General features: G+C 38.5%; 2 protein-coding genes across 2 annotated transcripts in view; both read left to right on the forward strand.

Moving 5' to 3' along the window:
* Positions 1–4,307, forward strand: part of LOC124165291 — a 687,405-nt gene extending 683,098 nt beyond the window's left edge. The window contains exon 9 of the mRNA XM_046542634.1: positions 474–4,307. Coding sequence (XP_046398590.1) covers positions 474–869 — 396 coding nt within the window. The 3' untranslated portion in view covers positions 870–4,307. The remainder of the gene's footprint in view (positions 1–473) is intronic.
* Positions 4,308–12,323: 8,016 nt separating this feature from the next.
* Positions 12,324–16,647, forward strand: part of LOC124164971 — a 46,002-nt gene continuing 41,678 nt past the window's right edge. Inside the window, exons 1-3 of the mRNA XM_046542210.1 lie at positions 12,324–12,416; positions 12,853–12,998; positions 14,584–14,709. Of these exons, the coding sequence (XP_046398166.1) occupies positions 12,972–12,998; positions 14,584–14,709 (153 nt within the window). The 5' untranslated portion in view covers positions 12,324–12,416; positions 12,853–12,971. The remainder of the gene's footprint in view (positions 12,417–12,852; positions 12,999–14,583; positions 14,710–16,647) is intronic.

The raw sequence follows: 16,647 nt of genomic DNA on the forward strand, positions 1-16,647 counted from the left end.
AAGGTACTTAAGGTATTTATTTTAATATGTATCCAGAGGGAATCCCTACCACCTTACACAGAGGCGCAGCTAGGGATTAAGGCTGGGGGGGTTTTGGTGCAACTAATACCGGTGTGTGTGGGGTATAGTATACCCTCCAGGATAAGCGGTAGTTGCGAGATTAATAAATTGCGGAATTTTAAAGCTAAATGGTTCAAAATGATGAATTTTACGGCTTTCTGAGGGATATTTTATTCATCCTTACACTATCCTATTAGTAATATCAATCCAATGAAGTAAAATGGATTAAACTTAAAATTTTCTCTGAGCTCTGGGGGGGGTTTAACCCCCAAAACCCCCCTTCGCTGCGCCAATGACCGCACAGGTTATTTTGGAGAGGGAAAGACGGAAGGAGTTGTTCGCTTACACTGGAAAAATGTCTAGAACCGGTCCTGTTGGTGAACCATTGTTCATTTTCCCATCTGAATGCGCAGGTGCAGCAGACATCCCCGGACGCGCAGAACGGCCTGGCTTCCGGGGCGGGAAGGGAGTACGGCGGGAGCCGCGACTCGGAGGCGGGCGATGACGCGGAGGACAGCGAGGACCGGAGCGAAGGCGGCGGCAAGGCGGACCCACGGCGCCTCGCGCTCTACGGGAGCTTCGAGAGACTGAGCGGCGCGGGACTGACGCAGGTGGCGTACAACCGGGTGATGAGCAACCACCGCTCGGTCACCAAGCCCAGGGACGTCAAGTACCGGCGCATCAACAAGGCCAAGTCCAAGTCGTTGGAGGAACTGAGGGGGCGGCTGAGGGGGGGTCACGCGCCCCCCCTGGGGCAGGCGTCCTCCACGGCCCCCTTCTCGAAGCATATGGAGCAGCCCACGGCATGAAAACGCCTCTGTCGGTCTGAAAGGGCACTCATGAAGCATGGAAGGCCAGTTTCGACATGGTCTTGCAGAAAAGGCTGTAGCTAGAAAATTCAGATGGGAGGTAAGGGTCACTAAGAGGTGTTTCATTTGGAGAGGGGAGTTTTTCGATCAAGGAGTGGGGGAGGTGCGAGAATCCTTAAAGGGAAAATAATACAAATAAATAAACTTCACCATATTTTAATCATTCTCACCCAATTTGGAATCATGCCGAGGTCACTATCAGCCTAAAATCATTTCCTTAAGTCTGTGAACATTACTAATTATTTTTAATATAATGAAATTTCTCAAAGTTGCATCTACCACTGAAAAGTCTCATATTGGGCTGCCAATCCATCCATATCTATTAGGTAATCCATTATATTTGTGAAATTAGTATACTAGTGTGCTAATGATATAAATTCTACCTTTCGTTCAAACTTTAGTGAGGCATGTATGTACTTGGGGGCATTGGAACATTATTTGCTTGTGGGGCCAAACTCAATAAGGGTCAAGATCCGAAGAAAATAACCCATATCTTTTTGCAGACGATAAGGGGTTGAGAAAAAAGTTTTGATATCATTCCATTAATTTAGATGTGCCTGGGTTCAATCATGGGCCTTTGCCCTTTCTTAGCCCATTCATCTGACACTGAATTACATACGGATGTCACCATAATACATCTCTGAATACTTGGAGAGTTAATTATGCTGTCGTAACCCTGTAAAAGTTGTTTCTAGTGAACTTTTGTTAGGTCTCCTACCCAATATTCATTTTCTTGGAAACCCTAACTCCTAACATCAGTGAGAAATGAAAGCTTATTTCTGAAGGGTTTACTCAAAACTGCACCATTGCTCCATCAAAATTGTTGGGGGAGTTTGATCCCCTCCGAACCCGAACCCTCCCCTGTTTGCTATAGCCTTGTGTAGGTTTACACTTTATGTCAATACTGCAAGAAAGAATACCACTCTGAAATCTGGCTAATAAGTAATCAATATAATATCCATCCCAAACTATTTTTCTGACCAAAAGCACCCTTCTTTAACTCTAATATTTTTTTAACATATAGGTTGCTGTAATGGCAACTGAAATTTTCCGCTTGATAAGTATTTCAATGGAGATTTTTACGATGAAATAAGGTTGTTATTATCATTTCAGTTGGTTTTTTATTTATGCCCACTAGAAACTTCTCAATATACTCTTGGCTTTTTTGTGTCAAGCTTTTCTTTTTATACTTCAAATTGAGAAACATGTTTTCTCTCAAGCAGTTGGCTATAAAACAAGGGAAAGGAGATAATTGAAATGGCTTTTCTTTGAACCATTTAGGCTCAAGCTATAGTTTAGGTATACCTTTTTGCCATCAAAGCTGAATATATGCATTTCTGATGCCTTGGGGTAAAAATATGGTGAAAGTTGAAAAGGACATTTCCTTTATCAAATATCTTTGTCACATTTTTAAGTTATTTTTCTGCTTGTCAAAAGTATTTATTTGATTATTTTTTTGTGTGTGATATAGCAATCTACTTGTCTTAAATTATCGTTCCCATAATCAATATTCCTTATCACATTATCATAGAGGAATTCAAAGGCATATGAGGTCATCAAATATTCCAAGGCTTTCCAAAGCTATTGCATTCAAGCAAAAATCCTTTCAAAGCTTGTTGTAGCCAAAATTTAAGGTAGTGTTGCTTTATATGGTGTATTTAAATCCATGTGCTTCATGGGTGATGACTGACTCCCTTTGTTACCCTGAGGCAAAACTTCATCAGTCTTCTTTTGATCATCAATCTTGCACCATGGACATTTAAAAGGTGTGAGGCTTATGTACTTGTGTTATTTAAGGCATGATAATGCAAAATATTCTTATTTGCAATCAAGGGAATGGCATTAAAAACTGGCATATGCCAAGTGTTGTAGATGGTTTTGCATCTTCGGTTGGCACTTCGACCGTAAAAGTAATGCATCCATAGTTAGTCAAAACAGATCTCATTTATCATTCATCCCAACAAATGAAGTGGTCCTGAAATCATTTGTAAGTGGTTACCATGTTGTCCCTTCGCATGTGAAAAATGTCATTAGTGTATGTAAAAGTGAATTTTTTTATTCATGAAGATGCATCTCGATGATACTGTGAAGACTTATGTGTGAAAGAAATGGGAAATATTATCCTGTGTGTCAATTTGAGACCAACATTCAGGTTTTTTTAATATTGTTTTGCCAGGTGGTACCTACCTACCTATGTTTTGCTGACTGAAGCTTTTGTGGATTTGTGTAGTTGTTCCTGAGAATTAATGTTGCTTCCAGCATAGCCAACACAATTAATTCAATGTGTTTGCTGTACAAAATGTGAACGTTGGCTTATATTACTCGGCATATGTGATCATTACTAAACTGTTTCAGTGTACATTCATCCTCGGCTTGAGTTCTTTTTGTCTAAGAGTAACTGCCTTGTTGAGATATACACTAATATGTTGGTTATATATCAGATATTGTTGGTACAATACAAGTTGAAGTGTGGGACCAATTGAGTCTTACAATGGTTTCAATAATAGTGAACACATGTCATGAGAAGAAAAGCATCAGATGTATCCATGGCATGGCTAAAGTAGAAAGGTACTTCATCATGGTGTTCATCAAGCATTCCCTCTTCCAATGAAAAGGTAACTTTTCTGTTCATTTCAGTATCATCATCAATTCATGTGTGATGTCTGTCTTTCAGGAGATGCTTCAAGGCCTTTCATCAGAATATGAAAATGTCTGCTCAATCATGAAACTGTAGCTTACTCTATTTGTGCTACATTCACACAAATAGTGTTGTGAGAATGCCTTAAAATTTTCTACTTCCAAGCTTCAAGTGATGGTGAAGTCCCTTAACCTTTTTATAAGCTTCGGGGTTCCTTTTTATAACCAAGGTATGAATCACAAGTTATGAAGTTATGAATCTGAGGTATGAGGCACTTTCTTTAACTGGAGAATATGTGATTTCCAAATACATAGTTTCAGTGCGACTTTAATGCCAATGCATAGGTATTTTGATTAAGAAATGAAGCTATAATAAGCCTTGATTTTTCCAATCTAAAAATTCTAATTTTCTTTGAAATCACACTATCTTTTCCAGCACGACCCATTTCCCTGCTAAATTCTTGCTGGTCTGTCTCAAAGGATTGATATTCCAAAGTAAGCATGAGTAGACTTTCATTTGCATTGGCCATGGGGCCTTTTCACATCATCAATTCCACTGCTTGCCTACGTGACTTTCTGATTAGGCATATTGTATATATCTATAAATATATATATATTTATATAAATATAATTGAAGTGAATGTGATTCTCCTGATTTAAATGCCAAAATGTTCACGACTCTTTCTTGAACTTATTTAAGACTTTGTAAAATGGCCAACTGAAATAAATGGCGTGTAAACACTTGAAGCCTTATCTTTCACAAAGAATGTATATGTATAACGTGTATGTATCACCAATTTTTTACCTAAAAAATCATCAATTTAGACTTACTAATAGCAGTATTAGAGTAAGCTGGTAGTAATAACTTCTTTGTAGTGACAATAAAACTTAAGATTGTTGCACCCATATAGAGGATATTTTAGAAGGACCCTTAGATGAAAATTTTCGTTTAATCATCTATTGTAAATCAATCAACGATTGGGAGGTTGTTTGAAGATGCATCAAGGAAACGGGGGTGATGAATTAACGTGAGATTGGAAGACATACACTCTATGACATGCTTTATTTGCAATAACAATCTGACTGATGCCTCCTCCACCCATTTCTCATCCATGCAACCGTTGTCTGCCTTGCGTACACTGACCCAACACTAGCAGATTCCAACCCCCACTCCTTGACTCTCACCTGGCAATCAGCCTTACCGTGAGATTGTAAGTCATTAACAGCGAGCGACGAATGGAAGCCAGCGGGAGGTGGGAAAGAATGCGGAGTAGTCATTACACTACACACATTTCCTAAAATTGTCCATTGCATCACCAGGTAATGATAGGGGTATTTCTTCTCCCCCACCAGGGGTGCCCACCCCCAAACCTGAAGACCAAGCACCCAAAAACAGAAGCTGGATTTTGATGGTGGACTGAGTGATAACAAACCTCATTTCCCAAGCATTGGTACGATACCCCTACCTATGCTAAATACATCCTCAATAGACCTATTCTGTTCAGGAGAATAGTGTAGTTGATCAAACTAAGAGGGAGAACATTGGCTTGGGAGAATGTCAAATTTCTCACATTACTGCAGCGGGATAATGTTGCAAACCAAGGATTTTTGGTGTGGTTAACCACGGGATCCCCAACTGATTTAAACCTGGGACCTTTAGTTCAGTTACCAAACCCTCCACCTACTAGTTTACCCTGCTTCCAAATTTAAATTCGAACTGTGGAACTTGAATTGGAGTTTTACAAGCCTCATCCCCCTATTGTAATAACACACAATGTAGCATCAACCATGGGCAAGGCTGCCTATCCTCTATCAGTAAAATTTGCCATGGTCCGAGAATAGTACAGTCGGACAAGTCTCAGGGCCACAGCTAGGAATTAAGGCTAGGTGGGGTTTCAGGCGCAACTAATACTGGGGTGTTTGAGGTATTGCATACCCTTCAGGGTTAGCGGGAGGTGTGGAGGCCTTCCGCCGGAAAAAAATTAAGATAAATGGTTCAAAATGGTGATTTTTACGGCCTTCTGAGGGATATTTTATTAAACCTCACACTATTCTATAAGCAACATTAATCCAATTAGTAATTTAACTTAAAAATTTCTGTGAGCTCTGGGGGGGGGGGGTTTTATCCCCCAAAACCCCCCCCTCGCTGAGCCACTGACAAGTCTAGCCTTGAATGTAGTGTAATAGGTATTTCCTGAATGACTGTCCCAGAAAATAACCTACATCATCAATACTGGCTGGACAGGTTTGAGGCAGCTATCCACTCCATTTGAAAGAGTGCTCTTTGCACTATTTTATCTTGATCTAAGGGTAAGGATCAGAAATCCTTAACCCTTTCGAGACGGTGCAGTTCTCTCCCTAGCATGACTGCTGTACTGAGCCCAAAGAGACTCTTCCATCCCCTCTGTACGGAACATTTTTGCAGCACATTCATTAAGAAGGGTCTCGCGGATAATCACACACACTCAGCACCAATCTTTTTCGACCCTTCCTAGCAGGGACTCCGCATTATCTCCGACTCCGAGGGTAGTTGGGCTCCCTCCTTTCTGGGTTTATAACCCTACCAGCAGCATTGGTTCACGGTCAATCATGCTTTGTTTATGTGAGTTAGCTGTACGGATAATTGTTGCTTGCACGTAAATTGCAGACTTTGAATTGAATTCCTCATTTTATTCTGAGAATCGTCAAATTTTGAACAAAGCTCTGCCGTGAATATAGTAATGCATTAAATGCAGCAACAATTTCCATGTTGATGTATACACTGAAATCGAGATATAAGTTAATATTTAACATAGAATTTCATTTAAAAATTGTAAACACTTCTCAAAAGACAAAGAATTCAATTCTTAGTTTATATTTTTTAAGAAAGGAACAAATATTTATTTCAAAAACTGACTGAATGAACAATTGAATGACTGGGGCCCCTTACCACAAAGAGGGGTAATGTAAGACGATGTGTCGGGGTACCTGCTCCTGGATTTCGAGGGTTCGGCCTAAGTTCTGCTTTGTTGGGCTCTGAAACTAAGACTTCGCAATCCCGTGACCATCATAAAAGGGAGAGTAAGGAAACGTATATATTCGGCATTTGTTCTCCTGTGTGGAAAAATCCCCGACGAAAATTTTCTGCTTTTGTTTCCTGGGTCAAGAAACGTCCTGCCGCATATTTTCGTCATTAGTAGAGAAAGAGTTGAAGTGGTGATAAAGATTTATTCTAGTATATTTCAAGAAATACGTAGTTATAAATTAAACAAGAAAAGGACTCATCTGTAATCAACATAACGGTTCATGTCTTTTATTTTTTTTCTCATATTGAGGGATTTATTTATGAAAGTATTCACAAAAAGGATGAAATTCATCGTGAAAGTATTATTTGAATTGACGGAGATTCAAAGCCACATCTCCCAATTGTTGGTCAGGTATCCAACCATTGAATCCCATTAAATCAAATCAAAATCATTCATCGTGAACCCCAAAGGAAAGCTTTAGGAACTTTCCCCATACATGTGACCACATATAATGACATGCATATTTTCATGCAATGCTTGTAAAAATATCTTAAGCAGAAAAAATCTAAGTAGGATATTGGCTTAGGCTTGTATATTGACTATATGTTCATATTACCTATTTAGGGATTATTATCACCCCCTCTCAGTCTTCATCAACAACTGCGGTATTGTTCCCAACCCTTCTCCTCCAACGTAAGAAGTTGAATTACATGGTCAAAATTAATTTTCAGATGTGATACTTAACAGTATTAAAAATCACTTGCTTGGAAATGATTGGGACCCAGTGAGCATAGGGATTGAAACTAATACGGAATGAATGGAAATGATAGGGATCCCAATTCCAGATTTTTTCTTGAGCCCAAAAATTCCAGATCACGAGCTGCAGCTCCATATGTACCTGTTACAGATCTATTTTATCAATTTGCTTTTAATCGGGAATTGGTATGAAATTTTCGATACGATACAAACAAAATGTTCAACACAAAAATATTTTCTCAGTAACTGACGACTGCTTCCATTTTTAGGGATAGATTGAAACAAGAAGACAAATGAGGTTGCTGTGATGATGGTGATAGTAATAAACTTAAACAAGTGCAAGGCAGCAGGGGGTTTTATTTGGGTGAGCCCTCTTTCCTCCATTCACCATTATTTTTAAGGCCACTCCCTACCAGTACATAGTAAGTTGGTCATCTAATTTAATAAAATATAACATATACTTAATCGCATTGTAAATATGGCCTTTTCACCCGAGATACAAAATGAAGATGTGAACATTTCCTTTGATAGACGACCTTTCTCCTCTCCCAGAAATTAGCTTCAGACTATGATATGGTTTGGTGGTGTACGATAAGCATGTACGATCAGGTAATTGGGACATCAGGATTCAAATCTCCTCCAATTGAAATAATATATTTCAGAACAAATTTCATCCTAGTGAAACATAAAGTGAATTTTGCACTTGTGTGTCTTATATAAGATTCAAAGTCTACAGTTCATGCAATAGTTTATTTTGGGAATTGGACATGTTACTAGACTTTTTCTACCATCACTGACTGACAGCCTAAGTGTCTTATTCCATGCTACTGCCAATGTTATCATGTCATGGGTGCACGCATCCACCCTTCTTGTCAGCTATTGTCAATATGGTTTAAAACTGCAGTATTTTCATTGCACATTAACTTTATTGAGTGAATTTTAAGGATGAAATAAATAGTATTGAGTTCCCAATCACTTAGGTCTTGAAAGGTTCAGAAAAAGCTAATTCCTTTCATTTTTCAACATTTAGATGATCCAAATATCCCCTGAATGAAGTGGATATGATGGGTTTGTAAAAAGAATTTCTCAGGAAAGTCTTTGAATGTAAAATCAGAATAAACATCAAGTTAATGCTGAATGTTCAGGGCTACTCATAGTGAGGTATTGAAAGAGACAAATTTGAATGTTGGTCCCATTTTTAAGGACTGACTCCACAGGTGCATACGAAATAAATATGTATAGTGGTGGCCAATTTGGTAGCTCTTGGCTGCTGATCGAAAGATTTTGGTTTCAAACCCTAGGTGAGGCCATCAGACATCTAAAATTTCCTCCAGGTCCAAGGTGGTCCCCCACCCTGTATGATATTCACATAGGCAGATTTAGCCCCCCCCCCCCCCCCCCCCAGACCCTTGAAAATATGCAAGATTTTTAATACGGTCCCATATTATCATGGCATTCATTTTGTATTACGAGGTATCCTTGTACCCCCCAGAACAAAATCCTGGATACGACCCTGCTTGTGCCCCTCCCCCCCCCCACCAGAAAGAAATCCTGGATCTGCCCCTGGATATTCAGGCGCTTGTTGTTAAGTCTGGCGTGAGTTCAACCCTTGCCTAACCAAACCAACCTTAGGGTTGAATTACTGAGTGAGGGTGACATAAATATGTGGGTAGTTAATATAGAAATTTCATTTAACATAACGGATGCGCATGCAATAGAGCCCCACCTAAGGGTATCACACATCAACTACATTAACTACTGAGTAGGGTGGGGATCATCTGAAAACAGCTGGCAGATATCAAGGAGGTGGGAGTGCTTTTCACAGCTGAGTAACTGCAGAAAATTCCCTTGTATGTATTTTTCACACCTCATTTGACTTTTTCATATAGGTACCACACATAATTGACCATAGTAAACCCGGGTAGCTTTAAGTTTGTAGTAACCATCAGTGGCGCAACAAGGAGGGGTTTTGGGGGATAAAACCCCCCCCCCAGAGCTCAGAGAAATTTTTAAGTTTGATCCATTTTACTTCATTGGATTCATATTACTAATAGAATAGTGTAAGGATGAATAAAGTATCCCTCATAAAGCCGTAAAACTAACCATTTTCTACCATTTATCTTAAAATTCCGCAATTTATTAATCTCGCACCTATCGCTTATCCTGGTGGGTATACCAAATCCCCACACACCATGGAATTAGTTGCTCCTAAACCCCCCCCAGCCTTTATTCCTAGCTGTGCCCCTGGTAACCACAGATATTCATTTTAAAATTAAACCACATTTACTCACCACACTCTTAGAATCTACCCACTGACCAAAGTTTAAGAACATATTTCCATCATCAAGCTATGAAATGGCCTCTAAAAGTATTTATTAGGGAAATCTAATGAAGGGATGACTTGTGACTTGCAAATATTATTCAAGATAAAATTAGATTTTCAGGCTCTGTATTTGAGTGTTAATAGGGAGAGTGTGGTTGCCTGGAAAAGGCACATGCCCAGAAAATTTTATCAAGGGGTGGTAAGGAGGTATGTGGGTTGCCTATATCAATGTTTTGTTGTCAAAATGCAAGCATTGAGAAAACCATACATTTCATCAAGCCAGATAAATATTTTGTTTCCATAATGCTGAAAGCTAAATTCATTGTTAATAATTGGCAGAAATTATTAAATGTAACTACATTCGTATATGGAAAACTGGAGAGTTAGAGGATGGGTGTTTCTGACTCCTCATCAGATGTATAATGGAAAGTTGGCACAAGGGAAAAAATTTCAAGGGGGCTGAAACCTGCAAAGACCCCTCCGGCTACCAGCCTATCTGGAATGTTCAATAATTGACTGTGGAACAGAAGTTTTTAGGTTAAAATCACACATGAATCCACTGGAAAATCCTGCCAAAAATCTTTGATGTTTAAGGTGGCAAATAATTGGGCTACGTTTGAGGTTTGAACTTTCATAGGCGAGTAAAATTTAAAATTTTTGAATATGCAGTATTTAATTTGATGTGTGCCTAATTTTTCTTCCTGGGTTTAATGACGTTTATATTTTACCACGTCATGTGATACATATGTTGGGTACACGCATGGATAGAATTTTGAGGGGACCAGGAAGAGCATGGCCCCCTCACTACAATGGTTCCTTGCCAAAAAAAGGTATGAAACCTGCAGAAATATCTAAACATTTTAGTTTTAGATAGTCCTTAAAATCCTGTTTTCAGGGGCTAATATAAACAAATTTTCCAGGTGAGGTCCCAGGGAACCTTCTCCTCCTCCCCCCTCCCCCGTTTCATTTGGGGGTAGTTTCATAATTGCATAGCCCCTTAAACCAAATCAGGATCGCTGGCCCCCCAACATGAAACTCCAAACTCTGCCCATGGGTAAATGTGTTAACTTGAGAGGGTACTACCTACCCACCCTCTGCTAATCCTTATTCTAATATCTGTCCCTCCATACCAACTATCGTAACTTATGAGAATTTTTTATTCAAAATAAAAGGAGCATTGCCAACACATTTTGGAACGTTCAAAGTAGATAGTCATCAAAAATGAATTTCACATAAAAAGAGACTGCTGTACAGTATAGAAGAAGACGACACAGATTCAAGGCCCCAGGATCCATGTCACCCTGGAACCTTTTCAGTACGGTGGGCCAAATCCGGTAAAAAAAGCACTATGACTTTCAAGGCAGTTGAAGAAGGGTGGACATATTCAGGTGAGAGAAAAACGAACTCCTTAAAATTCCAACAACATTTGCAAGAGTTCGTGCCACAGTTTGGTGATCTGATTACTGGTCAGTTTTTGCCAGTAACTAATAAATAATTCAAATTGATTGATTAGTACTTCTCCAGTTCCTTGTTAGCTGATTATCGATTCACAGGAGGTTTTTCATTAATTTTATTATTTACCAGCCACTAAAGATAAATGATAGAAACCGCCGATAATTAGCGAGCCTTTTGATCGGTTTCTCGCCAGTACTTCATCTTTAAGCAAATCACCAAGGAGAGGACATTGCGATAGGCTTCACTGCAAGAAATTAGTTAAAATACAATGAAAGACAATAATAGGCAAGGCCTGATATTGAAGATCATACCTTGAACGTATCTTAGCTTGACAAAACGGTGCTTACGCAAACTAAAAATCAAAATAGCAAAGGTAAGAAATTGGAAAATGAATACATGCCAAGTGACAGATGTGTACTTGGGGAGCGAAAGCTGGGTCGCACATACAAGATTATCGACGCAGTCTGTTTTTCCTTCAACGCATACGCTACGCGATGACCTGGAGTCGCAGTACACTAATAAGCAACCTTAATGAAGCTTAGCTACGAAATATTACTCTCTTGCTTGATCCCGTTAATAACCTAAATAGACAAGTCGCTTCACAGCGACGACCACAAAACTCACGCGGCGTGAGACGTACAACGGAAATCTGTCCACTGCCTCAACAGTATCGTGATTCAGCGGGAATTGGAAAGAATGAGGATAAATATAAAGACTTGTACACTCAAAAATTAGTGAAAATAACACAAAATAATTTCAAATCCAAGCAACAACATACACCGGCAGCGAACATTATTTTCGAATATATTAGAACATATGCTTTGGTAAGCGTTAGTCAAGCTTACTTCTGTAATTTGTAGTCGACTATTCAAAACATTTAATATCTACAATGCGTCGTGTATTTTACGATTAAAATTAATTGAAATACTTTATATTGAAATAAATAACTGAATTAAAGTTACTAGACCAGTTAAATTTCAAAATTCATGTCATGAGAACTAAGTCGATATTTGATCGTTTTACAAGATGGAGTTGTGCAAAATTTGAATACTATAGCGAGGCACTCAACGGGTATGGATTACATGCAACTAATTCTTTCATTACTGCTCTTTGTTGTGTATGCTTGGATATATCGTAATTCCTCTGCAGTGACCTTAAAATTTGAACTAAATTTAAATATTTTGGAGTTGATGTACTGATTCGTTTTGCCGCGCGTCGCGCTTATGAACTCAAATTTTTCGAGCCTATCATGGCCGACGTCGGTAGTTGTTTGAGAATGGACTTGTTTGGCATTTATACCTTGTTAAATTGGTAAATAGTGGCGTTATTTACCTTACTTTACTTCTGAACTGGTGCTCTTTTTCAATTATTGTATTGCGGTATCAATTTACTTGCTCTAGGCGATAGGTTTTATTCAAGGGGAAGAATAGGTGTACCGTAGTAGTTGTTTTCGTGACATTTAATACGGCAACAGTTGACGGGGAATGATTTAAATTGTAGTAATTTTTTGCTGAAGTTTCTGTCTTGCTACTCATTTAAGAATTGTATTGCTGGGCCTGACCTACAGGACTCGAGATATGTAATTTACTGTTTGACGTAATTGTTTATGTCGGGAGAACGCCCCAAATTTGAATTATACGCGATCACATTGCCCAGTGATGTTACGCAGGCATGCTTGCGTGTAGCTGCTTCGTCGTTATTTGAGAGAATAGCTTAAGCGTGACATTAATATTTTTTTTGTCAATAGGTTAGTCAAGAACTGGTTATGAGCCGTCGAAGTATAAACGCTTTTAGTGCTTACCTGGATAACCCCAAAGTTGGTGGGGTCTGTAATCTTGGTAGCTGCAAGACTAGGAAATTTTCATAATGGCATTATTAAACCAGAGAAAGAAGGTGAGTGAATCAATGATTTTGCTTGGCTATGCATGCTTACTCAATTGCCAAATCATGGGATATATCTGTTCAACAGACATGTATTTTGGTTGTTCAGATCAGAAGTGTGGCTAAAGGGATTAATTTATTGTGTAACTTCTCCGTGAAAAAGTTTTAATGTGTAATTCCAATATTTTATCTGAGATATTTGTGACTTTTAGATATTTTTATTGGAATAAACATGTCAATGGAGCAAATTTTAATTTTTTCTATGTGAACATGTCACTTCTTCGCTATTGCTTAGTGTGAGTGAGTTAGAAATTTATTTATGCTTAAGGGAAGCGAGCCGGTCTTAGACTTCGAGTAGAGTATTAATTTGCATTTGTCAGCTCAGAATATGTGGCATCATCATCTCTGGAATAAGGTCTTGTTTCTGGATATAAGGATTACGTGCCTTTGTAAGAATATCATAATAATTTTGTCATAAGTGCCTGCGGTGACTGCATGTCAGTGTGGTCTGAAAGATTTAACGATTTATGAAATAAGGACTGTGAACTGTCAAAGGATTCATGATATTCTTCAGGAGATAAGACCTAGAGCACATTGGTCGTATTTTCAGTTTAAGTGCAATATTGAGGGAAAGTGTTCATAATTCATTTTTAACTGTGGGGGCATCTTTCTTACTCCGTGAATTTACTGGCAATTTTTGGGGCATTCGTAGCTCTAGGGAGGAAAAAAATTATGTTTGATTATGTTTTTGTGAATGCTGCTACCTAGTGAAATCGCTAAACTAACCGCCGTATTCCTCCTTTTGTGTCAGGTTACCACTCGCATTACCCTCTACCATATTATAGTGTAAAATCACGAGAATGTGTTGTCACGTCGGAACAGTATATTATTTTTAATGATAATTGTTTCGTTGTGTTAGACATGCAGCAGAAATTTGAATTATTACATGTGCAGGTTTTTACTCTCATACTGTTCATGTGACGTTGAAGTCTTAGAGTTTCTTTCACACTTTTAAGCCGAAATAGTTCCAGAACTCGGGAATAGTTTGAAGCCAGATAGTAATACTAATATGAAGCATTAGCATTCAATTTCTGGATGATGTTATCTTATGTGTGCATTTTCCATATGAAAATTTTTGTTTGCATGAACACAAAGAAACTTAGGTGGTTAGTTATATATTCAACGGTGGAAATATGTTGCACATGTAGTTCGTGACATCAGTATGATTTAATTAAAGCTTTGCCAATTGTTGATGTGCATAATGTGGTACCTTTAGGAGCATATCCCATGAAAAGAGCCAAAAATATCTTTGTTTAATATATTGATTGCCATCAATACCTTAACCTTTCTTCATTTGCTTCATTCCTTTGATTTTCATTTCATACTTCTATGTATCAAACAAATGATTGTGAGAAAAATTGGGATGATGAAATAGAGAGGATAACCCAGTGAGTGTTAGCATTTATGTAAGTACTTATAAGTCATTTTCCAGGGTGTGAAATGCAGGAAGTTTTTGGTAGCTGTTCACGTTTTTAATACACCATGGTGGTGGTTTTCTGGCTTTGGATGCATCTTGAGTGAATTGCTTTCCCTCTAGGAACGCTCTGAGGAAGGCTCAGTTGTGCCTGACAGCACCACTGCCGAAAGAAGCTGCTTTGTCGAAGGGGAAGATGTGCTCCTTGCCAGCAAAGATGGCTGCTACTACCTGGGCACAGTGGTGGAGGTGAGGTTGCTTCAATTAGCTCTTACTCTTTTTCTACCTTGTAGTTAATGAATGTTTTCATATACATGCTCTACGATATCTTTTCTGCCTTGGGCTTTCAAGCACAAGCTATATTTGCACTTGCACTATCATCATTAATTGATATTGCATGCATTTTACTGCCCTGGCTGGCATCATATCACCTCAGTCATTTGAAATGCTGGTATTATTCCCAATTATTAATGGCTTGAACTGAATTTTTAAATCATCAATAGTAATTCCTTCTGCAAAATGTAGATAAAGTATAGATTTTTTGCAGCACGGAACATAATGATGTCAGTTACGATACATTTGATGTTATGTTCAAAAGTTTAATCCATGCAGTCCTATATTGTGTGGTGTAATGATTTCTTGACGTCACAATAAGTTAGAGGCTAAAGGAAGGGTAGTGCTTTTTATGTATTTTAACACATTCAATGCGGGCCCGATTTTCATTTAAGTTGTCAAAATCGGCTGTTAAAATAAGAAATAAGAGAGGTTTCCGTGCCAAAACTTCCGTTCAATTACTGCTTTTTACAAACATCGCACACGGTTCGAAAGAGGGAAGCTTGTTGAAGGCCACAATAAGATCAGAAGACTCGGAAGTGGATAGTAGCCATGTACGGAGGCAGAGAAAGGGCTTCCGGCTCGACTGGCAGTGCACGTCAATTGACGTGCTTTGCACTGAATGTGTTAAACTTATGTTACAATCTCTTGGCAAATAGTCTATGTATTTATATTTAATTAGGCCTCAATTCACATATAACGTTATGTGGTGGTGAGCTTTAGGTCCTTTTGTATGTATGTATAAATTCATTGCACTTATCAGTTAGGAAAATAGTGGAATAGGGTATTTAGGATAATATTTGTGATAGGTATATTGATTTTCTGGTTTCCTAATGATATGCACCATGACTTCATATTGCACTTTGATTTGATGTTGATCGATTCATGAGCAGGAGACCCAGGATTGAGGTTTTTGTGTGGCACATTTTATTTTAATTTCCTTATTATTTATTCTAACGGAAGCACTCTATTCACCATTCTCTTTATAGTGTACCATGACAATTTCATTTTTTTACTCTGAAGTAGTCCCTGAATTGTGTTATGTTTACATTGTTGCATTAGTTATGCACTTGTCTTTCTTTTATGTTGGAATATGATAGTATGTAATGTATTATCTAACATTTAAAGTGATAAAAAATTTATGAAAGACGTTGTAATCCAGAGAGGGTGAGCCAGGGAGAGAAAGGTTTCTTCCGCAGTAGTTGGGTGTGCTCAACCGTCTTTCCATGGTGCCATCACTTATTTCATCTGTAACAGGAAGCTCCCGAGAAGCAACTTCATAGTTATTAAATCTTGCTTTTATATCTTATAGCTGGAGAAGTATAGAATATAATGGGTAAAACATATAGCTTACCAGTTATCCTCCATCCTCCGTGGAGTACTGAAAGTTCTACTAGTACAGCAATTTGATTGACTACTTAAGCTTGAATTGTAAGAAATTTACTCCTGGGTGAAAAAAAGAGAAAACATTAAATGCTGTACAAACATCACATGCAAAGAAAAAAATCTAGACAGAGAAGTAAAATGTCGGGGCGAATCATAAAGTGAATGGTGATTTTATTCCTTCTGTTAAAGAAAAATTAGGAAGAGATGATGATGAAAAAGTGCCCCACATGAGCCTTGATCTTGGGTCCTCCACTCAGGGGCCTATGCCTGAGTTATCACTTGCATGTGAGGGAAGGGTTTCGTACGAGTCATGTGACCTTTTTTCGAACACCAAGTGCATTTGGTATTCTTGAACCGGCAGATTCACTCACTCCCTCAAACGCGGCTTTGCACATATGAGAATACAGCAAAATGGCCGTTGCATTTGTGAGACTACAATTACTTGCTGGTATTGAAAATATGGAGATA

Source organism: Ischnura elegans, chromosome 9 (genome assembly GCF_921293095.1).
Source record: "Ischnura elegans chromosome 9, ioIscEleg1.1, whole genome shotgun sequence".
In the NCBI taxonomy this organism is placed as follows: domain Eukaryota; kingdom Metazoa; phylum Arthropoda; class Insecta; order Odonata; family Coenagrionidae; genus Ischnura; species Ischnura elegans.